Consider the following 24015-nt stretch of genomic DNA (forward strand, 5'->3'; position numbering starts at 1 on the left):
GGAAAGGAGGACACTTTTTTTTTAGACAGGGTCCTGTCACTGTATTATGAACCTCCTGCCTCAGCCTTCTGAGTAGCTGGGACAACAGATACACAACACCATGCCAGGCCTTTGGGTGGGCCAGAATCAAACCCAGATGTCCCATCTGGCTTCAGTTTTCAGTTTGCTAAGTGACAGCATCAACCTGTGTGTACTACAGAGGCTGGGCCAAGTGGACACTTCGTAAAATTCTATCTCCTGTTTACTAAAGCTGAGAATCCCCTTCAAGAAAACCTATACAATGGATAGGACATGTTAGGGTGATCTCTGCAATACATTAGTGTGGCCTTGATCATGGGCTGTGAAAAAATTCCCAAACTCAGAGACAAAGCAGATAGAAAAGAATTTATTCATTTTCTCAGCAAGGGGCCAGATGTAGAGTATGTTGGTTCTGAAGGGTGGGACAAGGAGCTTTTATTGGAACTTTAGGAAAGGGGGGCTGTGGTTGAGTAATTTGGTGATCCTGGGACATGATCATATTCAAAATAGATGAGTTGTAATGACATCCTTAAGTTGCCACATCTGCTCTGAAGGACATCTGTTGGTCCTTGGGGTTGTTTTGTTGTTATCTCTGGATGTCATAACTGGCTGCTGTAATCTGCCACATATTCTGTCCTTAGTTTTGGTGCCAGCTGTTGACAGATGCTACAATCTTTATGTCTGAAGGCAAGAATTTAGAAAATACAAGGTCAGCCATCTGCAATGAAGTCAAGAAAGGACCAACTAACTTGAGAACAAAAAGGGAAGAGGAGAAAAGATGTCTGAAGTGCCTAGGAGTTTTATATGAGTCTTTCCAATCAAAATATCTAAGGCAGGAGCCAGATACTGAGTTAACCCTTTTTCATTCCTAAGACATTTGGGGTACATTTAACACTTTCAGGACACTTTCCTCATTCTAGTCTGTTGACTTTATGCTCAGAAAGGAAGTTAGTTATCTAGTGGCTCAGTCTGTTTTTCATTGTCACCCAGTAATGCTCTAGGTCAAGTTACTTAACACCAATTTGTCAGTTAATTCCTTTGTCTAATGAACAATTTGCCTAAAATCAGATTACCTACATAATTTATGTTCAAACAAGAGCACTTCTGAGAGTAAAAGAGAATACTAGTAATTATATTGCCATAATGGAAAAAATCTAGCACTAATCTTGCTACATTGGGAAAAATGATAATTTTATACAGAATATCCATTTTCATTTTTGTAAAAAAATCATTTATTTTGATTGTTATTTCTGGTTTATAATCATTGTCCATCTTTGCAGAGTACAGCGTGGTTTTTTAAAGCAAGTGTACAGTATGTAATAAATAAGAGATATAGACATATTCCTCTTATGTTGTGTACTTTGATAATAGTTCTAATTAGGGGGGAGATTATTAGGTCATTTCTTTTTGTGCTGTGATACGCTGGTCTAAAGCCTATTCTACATTTTTACATGCATTCTTGTGTTTGTTGATAATTTTCTCCCAATCTCGCCACCCACCCCTGTAGAGCACTTGCTGATATCTACTGTTACTCTTTCTACTTCTATGCCATTGAGTTCTGCCATTACCTCATAAAGTGCAGATATTAAGTATATATTAAGCAGAGACATATGGATTTGTCTTTGATAGTCTGGTTTATTTCACCTAGTATTATAGCTTCTAGGTTCATCTATTTTGTGTCAGATGACAGGACGTGATCATTCTTTATAGCCGAGGGGTGTTTCATCATGTATCTGTACCACATTTTCTTAATCCAGTCACTGATTGTTGAGTATTGGGTTAATTTCATGTCTTAGCTATTGTGAATAATGCGGAAATAAACATAGATGTGCAAATGTCTTTCTGACAGAATGATATCCTGTCCTTTGGGTAAATATCCAAGAGTAGGATTACTGACTCGTATGGTAGGTCTACCTTGAGAGTTTTTAAGAACTTCTGTACTGTTTTCCACAGTGCATGTACTAATGTACATTCCTACAAGCAGTGTACAAGAATTTTCTTTGTAACTTCTCCAGCACTTATTATTCTTTGCTTTTTGGATAATAGACATTCCAACTAGGGTTAGGTGACATCTCATTGTGGTTCTGATTTGCATTTTCCTTTTGACAAGAGATTTTGAATATTTTTTCAGATGTCCTTTAACCATTTTTATTTCTTCCTTTGAGAGCTGTCTGTTCAGATTGACTGTTATTTTTCCTTTTTTTTTTTTTGTTTTAGGCATAGGGCATGTGCACTTGCCAGAGAGAGACAGAGAAAGGAAGGTGAGAAATCACCCTTCCAGAGTGGGGGTGGGGTGGCCACAATTCAATCCCTTTTCCTTCATTTTCTTCCTTAGATTTTGGGTACACACACATAAACACCTGGTGTCATTTTCAAGCCACCAGGTCCAGGACTTGAACCACAATTGGCCATGTGGTATCTCAGTTGTCTTATCTCCATACTACATGCTCCAATTGTCCATTTTTTTAATTGGATTTTTTTTTTTATGGCTGAGTGGTTTGGGTTTCTTATATATTGTGGTTATCAATCCTTTATCTGTAAATATAAATGTTTAAAAATATTTTTCATTTTATGGATTGTTTCTTTACTATATTTGTTATTTGTTTTACTGTACAGAAGCTTTTATTTTATGTAATCCCCTTGTCTATTTTTGGTGTTGTTGCCCATGCTTTAGAAATCTTATTTAAGAAATCTTTGCCTGCTCCAATATCTCCTGTGTTTCCCTCAAGTAGTTCTATAGTTTGGGACCTTATGGTTAAGTCTCTAATCTATTTTGAGTTAATTTTTGTAAATGATGAGAGATGGGGGTCTAGTTTCATTCTTCTGCAGGTGGACGTTTGTGTATGCCAGCCCCATTTATCAGAAAGAAAGTCTTTTCTCCACTGAGTTGCCTTGTTGCCTTTAGCAAAAATAAGTTGACTGTATGTTCTTGTTTTTTTAATATTTTTTTTTATTTATCACCATTATTATTATTTTTTTTAAATTTACTACAGGACATGTGTGTTCACTAGATTGAGGGAGAGAATGAGAAAACAAGCTGCTAGATCTGGGACTCAAACCATGGTTGGCCATGTGGGAGTCCAACATTACCTGCTGGCCCCAGTTGACTGTATGTTATTGGGTTTATTTCTGGATTTTTTATTCCATTCCATTATCCTATGTATCTGTTTTCTCTGGTACTGAGTTGGAAGCAGGGACATATTTAAGAAAGATGATTGTAATTGACTAAGTCCTATTTTAGGTCACTTGCTAGAGATTGTGAGTCAGAGATCTATTGTCATATATGATCTGACCATTGTCTACATACTCAGTCTCTTAAGTTGACTTGCTTATTTATTATGATTATCTTTTAACAGTTTTTTTGGTTTTGGAGAGGTGTGTTTTTTTTTTTGTTTTTTTTTTGTTTTTTTTTTTTTTTTTTTTTTTTTTTTTTTTTTTTGTGTGCGGGCACTTGTCCGTTTTTTTTTTTTTTTTTGCTATAGGGTGCGTGCACTTGCCAGAAAGACAGAGACAGAGAGGTAAAAAGCAAGAAATCACCTCCCCTTAGGAGGGATGGCCATGCCACAATCCCTTCTCTTCCATTCTCCTCTTGGGATCTTGGGCATGCATGCACACATGCTTGGCATGAGTTTAAGCCACTGGGTCCGGGACTCGAACCGCGGTTGACTACATGGGAGTTCAGCAACATAGCCATTATGCTAACTGCTGGTCCCAATCCTTGAACAGTTTTAAGGGTACTTTATTCAAGTTATTTATTATTACTTCTAATGTAATTTTGTGTTTTGAATATCTACATATTAAATTTGTACCATTTTTAGGTAATTGCATTGTTTTCTATCTTAATTTACCTCCTTTTGAACACTTGAAGGAAATTTTAGCCTGATTAGCTATAAAGCTTCTAGCCAGCTATAATTTTGAATGTTTAATTTAAACTTGAGAATAGCTTAAGAAATGCAAAAACATACATACAAGAAGGTGTATTCAACTGTATTTATAATTCATCTATATTTTAGATAAGTCACTCAGTAGGCAAACATTGTTATATAACATGAAGCATTTTGTCTCTAATAACCTTGTTGCTCTCATTCTACTGACACTTAGACTACCTATGGACAATATTAGAAAGTATGGTTGGCAGGTTTGGAAGGAAGGTAGCATCTGCAGATTTCTTCAGCTTTAAATTTGTCCATGTGCATTTTGCCAGTGGAAGATATAACTTATTTGTGAACTTTAATTCTAACCGAACTTTAGTATTAAAGTCACATTATTTAGGAGTTGAAGTAAATCTGTATGCCTTTTCAAGAAAGAAATGTTACCCATAGGAACCTGTTGACTGCATTTATTTCTTTGGTGTGAAATATAAGACTTCCAAAATCTAAGTAGTTTAATTTATTAGTGACAGCCAGTAATCTATAATCAAGGCAAAACACTTAAAAAATAAGCCATGTATAGAATTGATATATGATGGAATTGATAATTTATGTCTTTCTAAATTATTTTCCCTGCTATAGTCATTTAATGCTTCATATCCATAGGTTCTGTATATATGATCTTTATGAAGAAGAATAAATAATGATTACTTGATAGGTTTATATTGGTTATTCACAAACCTTGTAGTAGATACTGTGGAGACACAATAGGCAGTATTTCTCTTCATAAAATGGTCATGGGTTCTGGGGTGAGATAAGCTTTAGTTTCATAACTTTGCACAAATGACTTAAACTACTGGTGTAAATAGTGATAATAATACAAACCTTGCAGATCTGTTAGGAAAAATGCACAGTGTTTTGTGCTGTCTTTTCTGAGAACTAATCACAGAACTGGGACACAGGAGACCTGGATTCTGTTCCAGATTTATGATTTTGAATAGCTAATTTCACTTTCCTGTGCTAGGATTTTCTCTTTTATAAACTGAAGGGGTTCTACCAGGTGTACTCCTAGGTCCCTTCTACCTCTAAGTTTCTTTGTTTCTAAGAACACAAAGTCAGTGTAATGTGTCATCAGTCATTCACTGCACTTTAAAGACTAGTCTAGTTTTCTTATATGGCATGATATTGATTTTCTAGTATTCACTTTTGTTTCAATTGATCTCCAAACCCTACCAAATAAATTGTAAGTCCCTTCAATGATTACAAAATTCCTTTCTGCAATCTATTCCGGGCAAATCAGTCTGTTTACCAATTCCCCATAAAACTTCATGAACTGGGGACTGGCAGATAGCATGGTGGTTGAGGCACTGGACTCCTATGTGGCCAACCTAGGTTTATGTCCCAGATCTGGTGACTTGCTTTCTCACTCTCTCTTTCTATCTGTCTCTGGTCAATAGAAGAATAATGATAAAAATTTTTTAAAAAATGATTAACAAAACTTCATGAACTATCCATTTACTCTCAATTTTGCTTATGATATTTCCTTGGCAAGAAATGCCTTTTCTCATATCTTCTACTCTATCTTTAGAATTAACATCCTAGTTGTACTCTAGAGTTAGTTGAGCTATTAATTCCTCTGTGTAACTTTCTTTTGCTGCTGCACTTACCAGTAACCACTTCTTACCTGCTTCTCACATTACTTATGTATCTCCCATAAGATACATAAGTAAGAAAAAACATACATATTGAAGCCAGTGGGAATTTAGTTAGAATTTGGTTTCTTTTTTGGTGATTTGGTTGGTTGATTTTTCTGTGGTTTAGCAATTTATTGAACCCCAGGAACTTCCCTTTCTTCAACTATTAAATGGGTATAATGGGATCTACTTATTGGAGTTATTTTATAGACTTGATAAATTATTGCATAGAAAACTTGGAAATAGTAAGTTCACATTAATTCTTAATCATGATTGATCTTGTTTTTACTTTTTCCTTATTTAACAGTTATCTAGATAGATGCTTTGTTTTCATAATTAATTAAAAAACCTCTCAAATACAAGAACTATATCTTATATCTTATTCTTAATAAAAAAAACTTTCTTATAGTCCTTTTATAATTTTTTGAGAGGTTTTTGCTATAGGGCATGTGCACTTGCTGGAGAGACACAGAAAGACAGAAAGTGAGAAATCATCCCCCAGGGAGGATGGCCTCATCACCATGCCCTTTCCTCCTTTCTCCTCTCAGGATCTTGGGCATGCATACACATGTGCCCAGCGTGAGTTTTAAGCCTCTGGGTCTGGGACTTGAACTGCAGTCAACTATGTGGGAATCTACCAACATAACCATTATGCCATCTGCTGGTCCCTAAGCCTTTTGTTTTCTATTCCTTCTCATGTAGTTTTCCAAATTTCACTCTAACTCAAAATGTCTCTTAGTGCTACACCATACTTTAGAATTTATCAAAATATTTAATCTTTATAAAATTCTTTGTAATAGGCATTCTTATTCCTATTTTACATATTTGAAAGTGAAACCTAATGAAAGGTTAAAGGACTTGTATAGGATACGTCTAGTTAATGGCAAAGCTAGGATCTCCTTTACAATATTCTAAGGCTAATCTTATTTTTCTCTATACAATAGTTTTATTCATTCACTCATTATTTCATTATTAAATATTTCAAGTATCTAGTTATATAATAAAGTCATTGTGTTGAATGTAGTTTCTAACCTCATAGCAGCTCGATCTGACCCAGAGGCAGGAGTCAGGGAAGGTTTACTCTGAGGATAGGACATCTAAATGGAGCTAGGAAAACTAGGTATGTTTTAGCTGGACCTTTGAGTCATGTGGGTAGAAAGGAAAACCTTCTGGTTCAGGGTTTTTCGATGTCAGCATTATTGACATTTTTGGCTGGTTAATTCTTTGTCACGGGGAACTCTCTCGTGCATTGCAGTAAGTTCAGCAGCTTTGGTGACCTCTGCTATTATATACCACTAATGCCTCTCCCCAGACTCCAGTTATGATCATCGAAAAATGTCTTTAGACATTGAAGGTGTCTCCTGGGTCTCAGGGTACATAAACCGTGATTGACCACCACTACCGTAGACTTATGGATAAACAGGAGGGTACTGTTGAAGAGGGACCTGGTACTTTCTAGGAATTGAAACAAATTCAGTGTGGCTGAAGCATGAAAGATGAAGTAAAGCCTGATTTGAAATCAGGCAAGGTTTATACCATGCAGCACCCTGAAGATCCTGCTAATTACTTGATGCTGTATTTAAATAGCACTGTAAGCTAGAGTAACTTGAGAATAACAGAGAGTGATATAATTCAGATGTATATCTAGAAATTATCACTTTCAGAGTTATAGGTTAAACATGGACTGGGGAGGGTCAAAAATATATGTGAGGAACATGTTTAGGAGGCTTCTGCAGTGACTCATATAAGAATGCAGATAATTATTGTGGATATGGAGAAAATATTACAAATTTAAGAAATACTTTAGAATTTTAGTAGGACTAGATAATTCACTGAATATTGGAGGTATAAAAATAGAGGGTGTCAACGATGACTACTAGATTTCTGAGTTACAAAACTGGATGAGTGAAAGTCATTCACTAAAAGAGGGAAAATAGAAGAGAAAGTTTTGGTTGAAATTCAAAGTTTGTTTTGGCCATAACAATTTGAGGTACCAGTAACAAGCAAACAGTTAGGTAAGTGGATCTGGTTCTTTGAAAAGGGATTACAAAACTATGCTGGTTAGAAAAAGACTTGAAAGTCAGCATTATAGCGGTGATAGTAGATGTCATGGAATTAACAAGAAAATCTGGGAAAAGGTATAGAAAGAAAAAAGAGAAGAGCAAGGTCTGAGTCCTGAGGAGCTTGGGCATTTAAAAGTCTGATGCTGAAGGAAGAGCTGGTAAAGAGACTGGAAAGTTTAAGTGAGAAAAACTCAGTAAGCTAAACAGTAAGCATGTTTCAAGAGGAGGGAGAGTTCTGTTGTTTGGAATGTGCTGGAAAGTCTGGTGGGATGAAGATAGTGAAGAGGCTATTCGAATGACCTATTGGCTATGATACACATTGTCATGGAGTGGTGGAAGCATAAGTCAATGTCAAGGATCAGTGTCAGTGTGGAAAATGAAATAATGGGTGGAGAGTGAAGTGCTGGGTTTTGTAAACTGGTTGTGAAGGACAAAGAAAGGACAGTAGCTTGATACAGAATTGTGACTTGGAGAAACTTTTGCCATGAATCTTTTTTTTTTTTTTTAATTTAATCTAAGAGGCTTAACTGTATTTAATGTCACGAGAAAGGTGTAGACCTGAGAGAGGCCATTTGTTGATGCTCCTAACACAGAGGAAAAGTTGGGATGAAGAATACATAGAAGGAGTGAGCTAGGTAGGTAAAGAGGGTGACACTATCTTTGTAACAGAAGGAAACAAAGAGAGGGGAATCAGAGCCACTGACTTTTATTTTTCACTTATTTGGTGGTAAAAATCGAAGATTTCTTGTGTGATGGCTTCATTTTTCCTCTGTGGGTTAGAAGGCAATTATCTACTATGAGGAATAAGAATGAATGAAAGCTGTTGTTTGAGGTTAGCAAAGTTTTGAAATCACCTTTAGAAATACTAGGGAAGAGATTGTTTGAAGAACAAGGTAGGTCGTCAGGCAGTGTTGGGGCTAATTGAGGCTTTTTATTTATTTGCAGCTGGTCATCTATCTATCAATTCATGAAAAAATAATTGAATAATACCATGTTCTCAAAGGAACTATTTTTCAGCTCACACATGTGCTTTGCTTTTGAAAAGCTTAAAATGGGGTGAGGAGATGAATCTTAGGAACAGAGAAAGAACAATACAAGGCAGTGTATAATCAAGTACTAAATTGGGCAGTACAATACATGCTACAGGCATTCAGAAAAAGGAGTCTGTGTGGGTTGATGTCGTTAGGAAAGATCTCACAGAAATATGTGGGTTCTAATCTGATCTTTAAGGAATTTTAAGATGGCCACTTCATGAAGACTTGTTTGTTTTTTCTCCTTTGGGTAAGTTATGTCCATTAAACTATCCTAGTCATATAATTTAGAACCTGTGGTTGCTTGAAAGGTTAGCAATGTTAAATTTTCTCTTTACCCAGAAGAGTAGGTTTTCTATACTCTAGAGGTTTATGTAGAAGCTCTTTGATACTATGAATGACCTTGAGTAATTGTGGTGGATAATTTCAAGAGATCTTTGCAACTACATATTGCTAAATCCACATTTACTCTCAGAATATGTGTTCAAGTAGTTCTCAATAGAACCAGTACTATCCCCTTTGAGACTGCCCTGGTGGCATTTTAGAAATTTTTGAAGATATTACTTGCTAATAACAATGTAGTACAGAGTACACTATTGGCAATTAGTGGACAGGACCTGGAACAGAGATAAAGGTTGTATGAGATAATCCACACAATAAAGACTTGCTTCTCATTCTATACTTTTAAACATTTCACTGGACATTCACTTATATTGGAAACCTGAATATAAAATTCCCTAAGCCTGGGAATTCACTTAATTTTACTTATTTAACACAAAGCATCTTTTGCATGAACTTGATAGACACTGAAATGTTAAAGAATACAACTTTTCTGTTACATGAGGGAAGATTATTGTTTTACTCAGAATTTTACCGAGAGTTTCACCAGTTCAGAATATTGTGTTTCCAATAACAATGCTGGTTATGATGTTTGAATAGCCGATTCCATTTATCTGTGCTGCCTACGTAGATGGATTCAAGCATCAGCCACTTAATTATTGCTACTGGTGAAGTTTGGCTTGAGCATTTCCATTGAAAAGCACTTCATCTTAATTCTAACTCTCACTTATTCCTTCTTTATATTATATTATGTTGAATTATTAAATTATATATAAAATTAGGTTATATCACCTATTTTAATCATGATTGTAAGTAGGATATTTAAAATACATGTATCTAAATGGAGGGTTATGTCTGAAATAGCTAGGAATCATTGTGTAGTCACTGGGATCCTGAGAAATTTGCTTTGGGCTTTGGTATTAGAATACTTAGTATTAGAATTCCATTTCTAGCTTCTGCATATATCTGAGCAATTCATTTAATCACTGTAACACTTACTAGATATAAGGGAGTAATGATAATATCTTCAGGGCTGATGTAAGGATCAAGAATCAAATGGGATATATCTCTCCTTTGTGGACTGAGGCAAAAATAGCTGTAGGCTTACAGTTATATGCATGTCAGAGAGTACTAGAAGTTACAGGAAAAACATCACATAGCCTTTTTGGCTTATATAATTTAGTGGCCAGTAAGAAATATAAAACATTCTGTTTAACAAAAAGATATATTGGCAGCTTGAATTTAACGTTTATATGGATTTTTAAGAGAAGAAATGAGGCATCAGATACATTATTTTAACCCTACACCTCCAGATGCGTAAATGCATTTTCTTCTGCCTTTAGGAAGACTTTAGTGGAAAATTCTGAGGCGCTCTGAAATGCTTTGTAATTTGTTATTTTCTCAAAATGTTTCAAGGATGATGCAGAAGTATCCCATGATAGTAAGTAATTCAGAGGTTATAGTGAGATGACCAAACTTCTTGAGAATCTTTCTTAAAGCTTTTGAGAAATCCTAAAGAAATCCTAAATGGTCTACAAATCCGATTGGAATCTTCTGTGTACTTAGAACTTAGCCAGGAGGAAAGATAACAATTTTTTTTATCTGTCCCTTTACCCCAATCTTTTCAGTCCTTTTTACACTAAAAACTACCACTTATTTAATTTACTGTATTCTAGTTACTTGGCCAAGCAACTTGCACATCTTATTTATTTCAGTCCCTACAATGTCCCTGTGAGGTAGGCTTGTTATCTTTATTTTATAGAGATATGCTCTGTGGTAGAGAGGTTATGTAAGCTGACCAAGGTTACACAGTTGACAGGTGGTAGAAAAGAAATTTAAATCCAGGTTTTTGGTTTTTTTTCTTAACTCAAAAGTCCAAGAACATTTGCAGTTTCTAAGATACAAATAACTTGTTATAAGGTATTATGTGGTCCCTTGCTCAACTGACATTCATGAGTCCTGAGCCTCCACTCTAGAGTTACGTCATTTGCACAAAGAATCTTCTTTATTTTCTATACTTCTTTCCTCTCTAAAGATCATTACTCTACCTGTGCTCTGCAGATCTTCCTGCTTTTGTAGGAGCCTTAGCTATCACTTTTTCTCTCTTTCCTTTAAGCAATGGTTCTCAAACTTTAGCTTACATGAAAATCACTAGGGAGCCTTGTTAAAACAGGTTCCTCAGACATATACATAGAATGGTCCAGTACATCTGGAGTATGACCCAAGAATTTGCATTTCTAACACATTCCTAGCTTATGATGATGATGATGATGTTAGCCCACACTTGGGAATTTAGAGCAGCAGTTGGCAAACCACAGACTAAGAAATGCTTTTACATTTTGAAATGATAGAAAAAAAAAATTTCCTGAAATGTGAACATCCAAATACAGTGAATTCAAATAAAAAAAATTAATAAAGTTTTATTGGAACACATTATTATACTCATTTACATGGGTGGCTTTCTTGCTGCAATACCAATGCTGACTGTTTTGACAGAGATTGTTTGCTGTTTGCTATCTTTAGCTCTTAGATAGTAATTCTCAGTCTGATCTGCACACTGAAATCACCTAGGGAGTGTAAGAAAATACTAGGACCTACCTTCATAGGTTCTGATTTAATGAGTCTGGAATACAACCTAATGAATCCTTAACATTTAAACATACCTCATCTGTCTGTTCTGAACAAAACAAAAAACAAGCAAACCTAACAAAGATACTCTGTAAGAAAGAACTAGACATTTCATTTTCCACATTTTATAGATAAGAAAAATGATGTTTAGCAGTATGGCTTATTTGTTCATATTAGCAAAAACATTATTGCTATTATTATAATTTTACCATAATTTTATATTGCTTTAGTATCTTCTAAAATGTTTTAAATGAGGACCAGCAATTAGCATAATGGCTATGTCGCTGGACTCCCATGTAGTCGACCGTGGTTCGAGTCCCGGACCCGGTGGCTTAAATTCAGGCTGGGCGCATGTGCCTGTGTGCCTAAGATCCTGAGAGGAGAAAGGAGGAGAAAGGATTGCGGCGTGGCCATCCCCGGGGGAGGGGGATGATTTCTCGCTTTCTGTCTCTGTCTCTCTATGTCTTTCTGATGAGTGCATGCGCCCTTTAGCAAAAACCTCTCAAAAAAAATGTTTTAAATGTAGGTTATTTTAAAAGTGCTCATTGTTAAAAAAATGAAATACAAGCCAAATATGTGTAGATGTGAAGTTCTAAGTTCTGTATGTAAGTTGAAATTTAATCAGTGAATATTACTTGGTAGCCAGTTTCTTTGTTTGTTTTGAGAACCACAAAATAGTTGACTTGTATTTAGGCATCATACCTTAAGGTACACACACAGACACACACACACACACACACACACACACACACACATATGTATATGCATATGTACACACACATACTACACACTAGAATTACATACATTAAGGTCTATGTCCACAACAGGAGGGGCACTCAAAACTAATATCAACCCAGGAATTCCTATCTTGCACTTAAAGATCATCCTCTGACCTTTCCTCATTGAGTACAATAATAGGCAAATCCCTTTACAGGTTCTGGTATTTTTTCCCCCTTTATCTTTATTTCTCTCATTTACTGAGAGGGCATAGTTGGTGAAATAGTTCACAGTGAGTGATTCTTCTGTAATATAGAGAGCTTAAAGTGAAAAATTAAACGCACTGTCATGCTTCCCTCCGAACCAAGTCATAGTCCTAAGCAATCAACACTGTTAAAATTTTATGCACCTGGGGCCAGCAGGTTCCATGGTGGTTAAGGCACTTGTCTTGCACATGGCTGACCACAATTCAAGTCCTGGACCTAGTGGCTTCCTTTCTCATCTTTCCTCTCTTTCTCTGGTCAGTGCACGTGCCCAGTAGCAAATTTAAAAGGAATAATAATAATAAAATAAAAGTAAATAAATCTAAAGAAAAAAGTTTATGCACCCTTACCTACAAATAGGCTAATATTATACCAGCTCTCTAACCTTATTTATATACTGTACATTATAATTTGAACAGTTTTCCACATATGAATAGATACATATAACTTATATTTTTCTAATAATTGCATAATATTCTGTGGTGTATATTTACTATAGTCTTTTTAAAAATTTTTTCTGAGAGAGATTTTTGCTATAGGGCATTTGCACTTGCTAGAGAGTCAAAGACAGAAAGAGAGAAATTACCCCCTAGGGTTATGGTCACACATCAATCCCTCCTCCTCCATTCTCTTCTTGGGATCTTGGGCACACATGCATACGTGCCCAGCAAGAATTTTAAGTCACTGGGTTGACTTTAAGTCAAACTAAGGTTGACTATGTGGGAGTCCAGCGGTGTCTTGCACATGGCTGACCACAATTCAAGTCCTGGACCTAGTGGCTTCCTTTCTCATCTTTCCTCTCTTTCTCTGGTCAGTGCACGTGCCCAGTAGCAAATTTAAAAGGAATAATAATAATAAAATAAAAGTAAATAAATCTAAAGAAAAAAGTTTATGCACCCTTACCTACAAATAGGCTAATATTATACCAGCTCTCTAACCTTATTTATATACTGTACATTATAATTTGAACAGTTTTCCACATATGAATAGATACATATAACTTATATTTTTCTAATAATTGCATAATATTCTGTGGTGTATATTTACTATAGTCTTTTTAAAAATTTTTTCTGAGAGAGATTTTTGCTATAGGGCATTTGCACTTGCTAGAGAGTCAAAGACAGAAAGAGAGAAATTACCCCCTAGGGTTATGGTCACACATCAATCCCTCCTCCTCCATTCTCTTCTTGGGATCTTGGGCACACATGCATACGTGCCCAGCAAGAATTTTAAGTCACTGGGTTGACTTTAAGTCAAACTAAGGTTGACTATGTGGGAGTCCAGCGGTGTAAACATTATACCATCTGCTGGTCCCGTTAATTGTAATCTTTAAAAATAAGTCTCTCACTAATGATTATTTATTATAGATAAACATACATACATGAACACATCTGGGATGGACTCTTAGAAGTTCAGTCACTACATGAGAGAAAATATACTTTTTATAATATTTTATACAGAGGGTCAGAAAGAGGGGTGGAAATAATTCTAGGAACTAGAATTGGAAAATTTTTTGTAGTGTGCATGATTGAGTCACTATACCGTGTGTACTGGATGGGGGATCGCATTTTGTGTGCTGTGATGATGCTTAGGGAAGGAATGTAAATTGAGTTACAAAAAAAAAGTTTCAGGAAAAAAATATATCTATTCAATGACTGCAGTAGGATATGTAGCCCCAGCTAGGTGCTACTTTATAGGATGCGTAAAGTTAGACGTATGTTCATGGAAATGTGTGTGTCATCACCTGTGTTTGTTATGAGGGTATTTGGATTGATTAGGGTCTTTGGTGATTCAATAAAATGTGGGGGGAAAATGGTATAGAAAGGAAACATAGATACCAGAGACAGTGTGGGATGAGAGTGGGAGATGGCAGAGGGTAAGAGATAGGGAATCAAGGATGGGGAGAAAAAAGCAAAACATAGAGAAAACAAGAAATGGAAGATCATTTGCTGACAATAACATGTTTGTTGATGTGCTTGATTGAGACAATAGAAAGTGTATTCTGGATGGAAAATCTCACTTTGTATGCTGTAATGATGTACAGTGAATGAATGCAAATAAATAAATTGAAATAAAATAAAAAAAGAAAAAAAAATATTTGATAGATAATTCCAAATTACCTTTCAAAAGTTTTGACCAATTAATGTATCTTCATTACTACTTGTAGCAATTTTGAACATCTTTCCCTCCCCTGGTCCCTTATAAATATCTTTTCTAATTTTTATGTTTTCCTTAAAAATGAGATTGAGCATTTTTAATATGTTTGGTGGTCTTTTAGTGAGTTGTCACTTTCTGTTCTTTGCTTTGTTTAATTCCATTTTATATTTAGTTTTAATAATTTATGAAATTTCTTCATATTTTAAGAAAATTTCCTGTCAAATATGTTGAAAATATTTTCCCAGTTTGTTAGTTTCCATTGTATATCATTTACTAAAGCAGAAGTTTTACATTTTTATATCATCATAATTCTCTATCTTGTATGGCTTCAGGTTTCTCTATTTCACTCTTATACAAAACCAAAACTGACTCTGTTTTCTTCTAATATTTTTATAGTTTCAATTTTCATACTTAAGTCATTAACCTGTCTAGACTTTACTTAGATGACAAGATTCATTTTTATGTTTTTCAGTGACACAATGAGTTAAATATTGGGTCATCAGAAAAGTCATGATGGATTTTTATGTAGAAAAACATAGAAAAATTGTCATGATTTTTCCAATGACTCAATAATTTTCCCAATTTATAAGTGGTATAAGAAAGCATCTGAGGGACCAGCAGATGGCATAATGGTTATGTTGCGAGACTCCCACACCTTTGAAAAAGGTTAAGTCCTGGACCTGAGGCTTAAAACTCATGCCAGGTGAGTGTGTATTCATGCCCAAGATACCAAGAGGGGAATGGAGGAGAAGGGACTGTGGTTTGGCCATTCTCCCTGGCAGGTTATTTCTTACTTTCTGTCTCTTTGTTTCTCTCTGTGTCCCCTGTGAGCACACATGCCCTATAGTAAAAAAATCTCTCTTAAAAAAAAAAAAAAGAAGGGATTTTTGTTATGAAAATGATTTTCCAAACTACTCACTTGGAGCAGTGAAGCCTTGGTTCTCTGCTACATTCAAAAAGTAGTAGTTAGTTACAACTTTCTTCTATAGATATTATTAGTCTTGCAGAGATGCTGCCCTTTTGAAGTCTACTTAAAAATAGGGAGTACTCTTTAGTATGATATTGTCATTGCAGTTAATGCCTTATTTCCTACATCTATAAAATGAGACTAGTAAGTCGGCTATCCTGTTACACCTAAGAAAATTAGATGGCAAATCTACAGGTCTTGCCCATTTCTGTACTGGTATTCTGTGGGGTAATATGTGTATCTGGGAGTTTTAAATGAGTTACAAAGCTAAGAGCCTTTCTATAGAAGGTCCACGCATTAGATCTGATTTGAAGCCCTATCAAAAATCTTCTCTGACTGTCTTGATAGGGAAACCTTCATGTGCATTTTTACCTGTAACTTCATTTTGTCTAATTCTTGCCTATAGGCTGGTCTGAGATTTGTAACATTTTCCAGCCCTTCCTTTTGCTTTTTCTTTCTTGGGCTATCTAAATACCCTGAGGACTATTAAAATAATAATAAAAAGATATGTTTCCCCTTTTCCCAATTCCTAATGAAAAAAAAAAATTAATAATGCTCATTCACAGGTTGATAAAAATGGTTTTCAAAAAAATCCTCTGAGCCCCTAATGGAGAAAGTCATTTAAAGATTCTCCTGTTTTCCAAGACATGAGTTGCTATGTTTGGGTTCCTTTATTGGAAAGAGCTGTAGGAAATGTGACCTGCTGTGACCTCAGGAGAGGGAAGTGCTATTAACTGAAATGCTTGGTTCTGCATTTAAAGCCATTAATAAAAGTTGTGGAATGATGAGAGCTGGGCATCCATGTCGGTTTTGTATTGTCCTAGAAGTCACTGGTTGTGTTGCTAGTGCTTATCATTTGTTATTACCTGGGTTTATATGACAGACGGAACTGGGAATCAAATTAACTGGCTGCCTTCTTTTACGTTGCTGAAGAATCTCTAGCTTAAGATAAGATTCCCTTTTTTTCCTCCCTAAAAAAGGCACAAACAATGACAGCCCAAAATAGCTATTTAGTCAGAACTGACGACACTTTCTGAATGCTTGTCATTAACAGAGAAATAGAAAATCCTGCTTTTCTTCTTTCTAATTTCTCTCCCTTAAATACCTTGCTTCCTCCTGAAACTGCCTCATCTCCTTGCCCAAGAGAAATGCCCAGTGACTCTGACGGTGTTTCAGCACTACTGCAGGCTCTAAAGGGGAGGTGGCTTATGCAAAACATATTAAAGAAAAATCCTAAAAGTCACTGCAGCTTTTTCTAGTGAGTTATGCTGATCTTCCCTGTTGCTGTAAGCTGATGGGAAGCATCGTGGCAAAGACATAACCACTCTTTTTCTTCCCACTATTTTTGCTGCAGTGAGAACTGTTCATTTCTGCTTGCATTTCGCCAGAAAGCTTTAGAATTCTAGCTGAGCATTAGGGCTTCCCAAAGCTGGAAATAAGAGTTTAGGACTCTAAATTGGACTTTGTCCTTTTGACTAAGTAAAAATTCACTTAATTTGCAACATCCGGTACCTGACAGGAATGACAACAGACAGTAGAATCTAACGATGTTTTCAAATTAAGTTTTTTTTCCCCGTCCCTATGGATTCATGGGGGCAGAAGCTTTTATTTTTCAGAGCCAGCTGAACATTTTACATTCAGCAGCAGTAGCTACTGAATCTAAGGTTATGCTATCTCCTGGAATCTTCTGTCTTCATTCCAACCCCATCTTCTCTTATTGATTATCATTTAACAATAAAACATAGTTTTTGAAAGATTGGATGCATTAGTCCACCAACTTTAGATATCCCTGGAAGGTGTAACAGATATTTCAGAGAAGGGAAGGGAAGACAAACTGATACTTCTTAGCCCTACAGTGCAGATTACCCCAGGGAAACCCATCTCACATCTTAGGGGACTTTATGAGACAATTATCCGCTGGTCCTGGTCCTGTTCCACACACACAAAAAAAACAGAATGAGACATGTTTGCAGTGACTTGTAGTATTTGCCAAGCAGGGTGCTGCATCAGAATAGCCTGGAATACAGTGCAGAGCTCATATTAAACCTCCGAAGGGAAAGGGTTTCCTCTACATTTACAGTCTGCCCGATGCAATCCCATTGTAAAGTATCTAATAGGATAACACCAGGGCTCTCTAGAAATATAAGTAACTCATTGGTTAAATTTCAGTTCTTCACCTTTCCCCCCCTCCTTCCTGGGTGAGCTCATTTCCCCCTCCCTCCTTTTCTCTTTTTTAACCCAGTGATTTTAAAATGCTAGAAGGAAAAGCAACTGAGGTCTTAACTTTCAGATGCTGAATTCTCGGCTAATTGAAATTACTGGGCACAATGCTATATATAGCCAATGAAGAGATTTTGAGCTCTCACTCAGTGCCTTCAAGACATGTCGTTTTGTAGTCAGAGAAAACAGAGATCAATGCATTTTCAAACTGACAGAGGGAACGGATGCTCCTTAGTAGCACATGCCCAGGATCGTGTGTGTGGGGCTTGCGCTGTGCTGAGAAGCTGAATACCGGTCCATATGCTCCTTATTTACTGCAATGTTCTTTGCATGTTACTGTGCACTCCGGACTAACGTGAAGGTAAGAGGAGGCGAGCCGGCAACTGGGCACGATATACATGTTAAACCAGCTGCAGAAAATGTCTACCTTGTGTAGCTTCAGGACTTTTCAGATTGCCGGCTGAGCAGGCTGATTATTACAGGTGGTTGCAAAGGCTTTGTTTTATTGTTGCTGTGCAGCCTCGCTGGGGGAGCATGTTGGAACGCTGCTGTGAAGTGACCTTCAGGTTTAACTGTTTGTAATTCAGGTTCACGCTCACACTTGGGGGGGTGTAGAGGGGGGAGGAAAAGATGAAAATTATTTATGTAGGCCAGAACCAAGAAACCAAAGAAGGTAAAGAGCTATAAAGAGCTATAGAACATCCTTTAAATTAGGATTTAGTCTTTCTTTTAAAAAGTGCTGTGAGCTGCCTATATTCATGCAGTTTAAATGTTTCAGAACTGGGGGGGGGGTGTTAAATCTGATGGCTATAATGGCGTTAGGAGGTAATCTGTGGGATACCTGACCACTCAGTGCATATGAACAAATTATTATCTTTGGGATTTGGTGATATTGATCATACAAATCCTCAGCTCTCGATGGACTGGTTGCTTTGGCTGCATGAGTACTGTTACCTCCGTGTTGTCACCCTACTGACATTCACTTGCTGTAGTTAATGAACCTCTGAAGTTGAGTCTAAGTTTGGGAGATTTACTCCTTGTCCAGAACAAGGGCATTATTATTGGAAAGATTTTCTGACACTGTTCATTCAGCATTGAGCCAGACAGTCAGACCAGCTGTGAAATTCCAGTTGCATAATTTAAGTGAATTGCATCCTCAGTTAGTGTTTTGAGCTTGTACTTATTGAGGGAAGTTCAAAAGGAAAGTGATTGCCTTTGAGAGAAAAAAATGTAAGAGGCAGTTTAAGATGTAATATCTAAAATAGGAATCTTTAAAAAAGGTTAGTGTAAAGTGTTTCTCTCTTATTTTACTGGAGCAATGTTTTAATGTGTCTAGGTACTAAAGTTTCATTTTCTGTGTTTGTAAGTTTTATTAAAGAATTCCCTGCTGCTTACTCTTTTGTGAGCCTTTTTGTTTTCTATTTGACTTTAAAACAGGTAATTTATGTTTTGATGACCAATTATTTTACAACTACAGCTTGAAAGCATTTTGTGGATCAATTTGCAGAGTTCTACAGAATTTAATTTTTGCTTCTTTTAAAATTAACTTTAGTAGTCAATTTTCTTCCATGCATAGGTTGGAAATAGTTTTTTAAAGTCAAAATAAATATTTAAAAACATGGAAAATGTGCCCAAATATCAACTTGGATTTCTCCATCACCATCTCCTGTTCTAAATTATAGGTATGCATTGTTTTGTAACCTCAGTGAATTGTAAATGTTTTCTCTCCTTTTCTGAAGGAGAACAATGCTTTCTTCAGAGGAAGCTTCATAAATAATTTAGATGAAGAAATAACAATTGTTTTAATATTTCATTTTTAAATTTCAGAAGTGTTGTAAAACCTATGTCCAAAGTTTCTTTGATGTAGGCTCTGGGAAATCCCTTTTACTCTTATCTGCTAACAGTTGTCTGCATGAATTTAGCTTTAAATTTTTCTTCTTTAAACTAATAAGCAAAAGAAAGAAAAGACTTTTATCAACAATATCTTAATTAAATTCAGGTGACGTTGGGTAATAAGTTTCTAGTACTTTGGTAGATCTATGCTGAGTTACAGACACTTCTGATACATTGATCAATAGAAACTGACACGATGTACATTGCCACATACAAAATATATAATGTTGCTTTGGGGAGATTGATGTCAATTTTAAATATGCTTATACTCTTTTAACTAGTAGCTCTTGCATTTTCTTGCATAATTTATATTTTATAGGGTTATGATTTTCAGTACAGTAGCAAAGTTTGCAAAAGAGTTTGAAGTTCACTCTGATATTTTATGAAGTTGGTGCAATATAGTCTTACTTAATATTTTAATTTTTGATTTGTGTGTGTGTTTTTCCCCATTGTGCCCAAACTACCTATTTGCTTGGTTCTGATAAAATATCTTACTGTGTGTGGTTTTAGGGATTTGGCATGATTTAACTTGACTAATGTTACAATGACCCAGAACTTTAAGGTGGTTAACAGTCAAAGGATAGAAACATCTCTTGTCTATTTTTTTTTTTTGTACAGAACAGATCACTAATGTCATAATCTTTTACTTTATGGTGATTGGTTTGTTAATTAAATTTCATAAAATAATATGACCAAAAGTATTTATATATGTTATTATATATGTTTTTATGTAACAATTAAGACATCAAATCTGGACCACTAGTGTAAACACACATATGATCACATACTGTATAATGATGTTTTGGCCAACAACAATCCACATACATTATAGTAGTCCTTAAGATTATGCCACATAGCCTGGTTGTGTAGAAGGCTATACTGTCTAGGTGTGTATAAGTACACTCTAAGATGTTGGCACAGTAACAAAATCAACTAATGATGTATTTCTCAGAATGTATCCCCATTATTACGTGATGCATGACTGTGTGTATGTATGTGTATATATACAGATCTCAGTGTGCATCTCATGGGTCATCATTTATTCATTCACATGTTAAATTTTTTGAATGATAGCTGTGATGTACAATGCTAGAGTCTTGGGTACTAAGATCAATGGAAAGCATTTCTTGCTTTCAAGAACCTTCTGGTTTAGGAAAACACACAAACATTTAGACACATAAGTGGTTTGAAGTATTACAAGACCTTAGACGGACGTCTATGCAGAACATTATTGTAGGGCAAAAACCAAACAAACAAAAAACAAAAAAAACCAAACCTGCAAAAAACATCAAACAAATAAAACATAGGCCACATTTACCTGGATTGGTAAAGAAAGTTTTCACTGTGAGGTCGCCTCTGTGTTGAATCTTGACAACTGATGGAATTTGGACAAGCAACCTGGCATGAGGAAGGCATGCTGGGTAAACAGAGTGCCAAAAACATGGAACTAAGAAGCAGAACATTATGAAGAGCTGCAAATAGTTTGGAATAGATAGAATATGTGAAGTAATAGCATGAAAAATAAATAAGTGGTAGCTAAAGCCAATGTTGTAAGATTGACTAGGAATTAACTCAATTTAACTCTTTGAAAATTATGTTATTTTGCCATTTATTCTCTGGAAGGGAAGCTTTTCATAAAAGAAAAACAAATAAAAACTTTTAATCAGAGGAATTGTATGTTTTATTATTAACCTTAAGTTGTTTGAGTTTGATAAAGAAAAAAAAAATATATATATATATATTTTTTTTTTATAGAATGTGGTTAGGACTTAATTTGCGCTATTCATACAAAGAAGTGATGTGGTCATGGAGACATACAGTTCTACTTCTATCTGTGATTGCCTATGTTGTATAATAATTATCTCATTGATGATAAAACATTAAAATTTGGTTGTATCAGATGTTCATATCATATAGTCCATAGAAATGGCTGTATTTTTGAAAGTAATAATACTTCTGATAACTTTCTAAAGAATTTTATGTCCCTCATCTCACTATATCCCTTCTTTCATTGCTACTATAAACATACCCACATACATATTTACAAACCCACAATCCCTAGAATATAAATGGCAAATATGAGACCTATATCACAAAGAAAGAAAGACAACTACAATAGAGGGAGAGAAATTGACCAGTCCTTCCACTCTAAACTGTGTCAGAAGCAGACCTAGAATAGGACTGAGGTGTCTCAAGCCTTGACTTACTGTTCTTTCCAATGAATCTTGTTGCCTAACCTATGAAAATTCTGCTTCTTTATCTTTTACTTTTTAAAAAAATTCATTCTAATTTTTTTGAAGGTAAACAGAACTTTTAGAAAAAGAGTGTAGCACAATGGTTCTATAGAATGACTTTTGAGGATTCTAAAAGAACTAACTTGAGTCTATCTCCCTATTTACTTTATAACTTGAGAAAATTTCAGTTCACTTATGTTTCATCTTTAAAATAAGAATGATATTAATCATTCTTAGCTATGATAAGAACTATATAAGGTATGCAAATACTAAAAAAATTCTTAGGATATAGTAAGACCTCAATTTAACTCATGACTAGTAAAGCAGAAACCATCAAATAGCAGTAAGTTATCTTCTCTAAGAATCATATTAGAAAATTCGAAGAATTGAGTCCAGTTTAAATATACCTGTAATTAATGACAAACATGTATAGTTGTAATATCCCTCCCCCACCACTATCATCATCATAAGCACATATGTACATAAACTAAAAAGTAACCTCTCTAGAAGCTGAGATTTTAGTTTTGTTCACCTTTATATTCTTAGCACAGAGAACATACCAAGTCCATAGTAGGTACCTTAATAAATAATTTGTTAAATGAATACATTAACTGTGTTACAGATTTTCTTTTTGATCTATCCTGTCTTCCCAGATTATTTATTTATCCTAATATTTATTAAGTTATTTTGAGATTAATAGAAAAAAATCATACACTGAAGTCATATAAGCTTAAGTATGAACACCTGATTTGGCTTCACAAACCACTTGCACTTAGTCACGTACTCTTTTGGAGCTGCACAGCCAGGCTGTAAAGCCAGGTTGGAGGGAATCAATAATTCACACTAAAACAATTTATGGAATGTCTAAACACTCTAGAATTCAGACATTTATCATGCTCATTTCCAATGGGTTTATTCAGTTAAATTGCTCTTTTCTAAATACCCTGCCCTTTTCTGCCTCTGAGCATTTGCTAGAATTGTTTCCTGAAATGGGAATCCCTTTTCTGCATGGCTATGCTTGTCTAAAGTTTATATATCCTTTAAGATATACAGTGCAGAATGTCTGTCTTCCAGGTAGAACCTAGCCACACTAATGCCTTTATTTTATCTCTCCTTTGATTCAGTGAGTGTAGTTTCTCCATCTTTCATGGCAGTAAGTCCTTTTTATTAAAAAAATAAGTTTTATTCGTTAATTAATTAATTAATTTATTCCGAGAGCATGAGTCAGAGAGACAGAGAAAGAAAGAAATCTTGACAAGGTCTTGATGCTGTGATCTCCTAGCCTCAGCAATCCCAAACCATGAGCATGTGTTTGGCCAGCGTACTCAGGGAGGTCTCCAGACTTCAAACAGTAACCTTTCCTATGTAAGACTGCCTGGTAGAGTATTGCTTTCTACCACTGGGCCACCAGCCAGCCCCATTAGTAAATCTGACATTTACTTATAGCTTCACTTGCATTTTCATCTGATACTGCTTGGTAATTATTGCACTTATGTTTGAGTATTGCCCCCACCCTAACTAGACTTTAAGCATTTTGAAGATAAAAACTATATACTGCTTTCTTCATTTTCTTTTCTTATAGCTTGTTTGTATTTTAGAAACTAAAACAAACAAACAAAAAATCAATTGATTAAAAGGGGAACTTTCAGAAACTCAGTCTCCTCATGCTGCTGACACCTACTCTTTGCTAGATTTTACAATGCATCCCACATGTTGATGCTTTTAATAAACACATATTTTGTTGTAGGCAGGGCTTGGACTTCTGAATCAGAATGTGTGGACAGTATGCGTAACACCTATGGCTCACTGGTATTATAAGCCTGTGCCTCATGACAAACCAGAAGTGATTCCTCTGAGTTGCAATTGAATAATTATCTCTTTCAGGATGCCAATAATGTGTTAGTCCTTCAGTGTACCCTAAT

The 24015-nt window shown here is 35.4% G+C and overlaps 1 protein-coding gene across 3 annotated transcripts in view; it reads left to right on the top strand.

Moving 5' to 3' along the window:
* Positions 1-24015, top strand: part of DLG2 (discs large MAGUK scaffold protein 2) — a 1612020-nt gene that overhangs the window by 169389 nt on the left and 1418616 nt on the right. Inside the window, exon 1 of one of the 3 annotated variants that reach the window (XM_006144956.1) lies at positions 18002-18327. The exons of the other annotated variants lie outside the window; for them this stretch is intronic. Coding sequence (XP_006145018.1) covers positions 18286-18327 — 42 coding nt within the window. The 5' untranslated portion in view covers positions 18002-18285. Of the gene's footprint in view, positions 1-18001; positions 18328-24015 lie in introns of those variants that run through there. 3 annotated transcript variants of the gene reach the window in all.

Source organism: Tupaia chinensis, unplaced genomic scaffold (assembly GCF_000334495.1).
Source record: "Tupaia chinensis unplaced genomic scaffold, TupChi_1.0 Scaffold000139_1, whole genome shotgun sequence".
Lineage (NCBI taxonomy): Eukaryota > Metazoa > Chordata > Mammalia > Scandentia > Tupaiidae > Tupaia > Tupaia belangeri.